This window comes from Formica exsecta, unplaced genomic scaffold (genome assembly GCF_003651465.1).
Source record: "Formica exsecta isolate Colony F162 unplaced genomic scaffold, ASM365146v1 scaffold474, whole genome shotgun sequence".
In the NCBI taxonomy this organism is placed as follows: Eukaryota; Metazoa; Arthropoda; class Insecta; order Hymenoptera; family Formicidae; genus Formica; species Formica exsecta.
The window spans coordinates 48,109-48,801 of record NW_021851977.1 but is presented as its reverse complement, the minus strand read 5'-3'; the positions used below and the strand labels follow the sequence as shown (position 1 = coordinate 48,801).

At 30.4% G+C, this 693-nt stretch overlaps 1 protein-coding gene across 1 annotated transcript in view; it reads right to left on the bottom strand.

Annotated features, from left to right (window-relative positions):
• Positions 1 to 226: 226 nt before the first annotated feature.
• LOC115241267 (GATA zinc finger domain-containing protein 15-like) overlaps positions 227 to 693 on the bottom strand; it is an 815-nt gene continuing 348 nt past the window's right edge. The window contains exon 2 of the mRNA XM_029816936.1: positions 227 to 569. Coding sequence (XP_029672796.1) covers positions 227 to 569 — 343 coding nt within the window. The remainder of the gene's footprint in view (positions 570 to 693) is intronic.

Below are 693 nucleotides of genomic sequence, written 5' to 3'. Positions count from 1 at the left end.
CCACGGTGGGGCCGCGACACGGGTGTGGGAGCTTAGGGGCGCCATAGGCGCTGAGCCTCATGATGCGCGCGGCGGATCGGCCCGCGAGGCTGTTAGTAACGGTATCATTACACTTTATTCTTTCTTAATTACTTTTCCTTGAGCTCCTTTCCTAATTTTAATGTTTTGCTTTACTCAGCTCTTTCTTAATCTTTCCTGTGCTACTTTACTGTTTTATATTTTAATATTAAGAAATTGGTCGAGTTATGACAATATTAATGTTGTTATTGTTATTGTTATTATTATTGTTATTGTTATTGCTATTGTTGTTGCTATTGCTATTGTTATTGCTATTGCTATTGTTATTGCTATTGCTATTGTTATTGCTATTGCTATTGTTATTGCTATTGCTATTGTTATTGCTATTGCTATTGTTATTGCTATTGCTATTGTTATTGCTATTGCTATTGTTATTGCTATTGCTATTGTTATTGCTATTGCTATTGTTATTGCTATTGCTATTGTTATTGCTATTGCTATTGTTATTGCTATTGCTATTGTTATTGCTATTGCTATTGTTATTGCTATTGCTATTGTTATTATTGTTATTGTGATTATTATTATTGTTATTATTATTATTGTTATTATTATTATTGTTATTATTATTATTATTATTATTATTATTTTATATTTTACACACTATTACCTCTATGA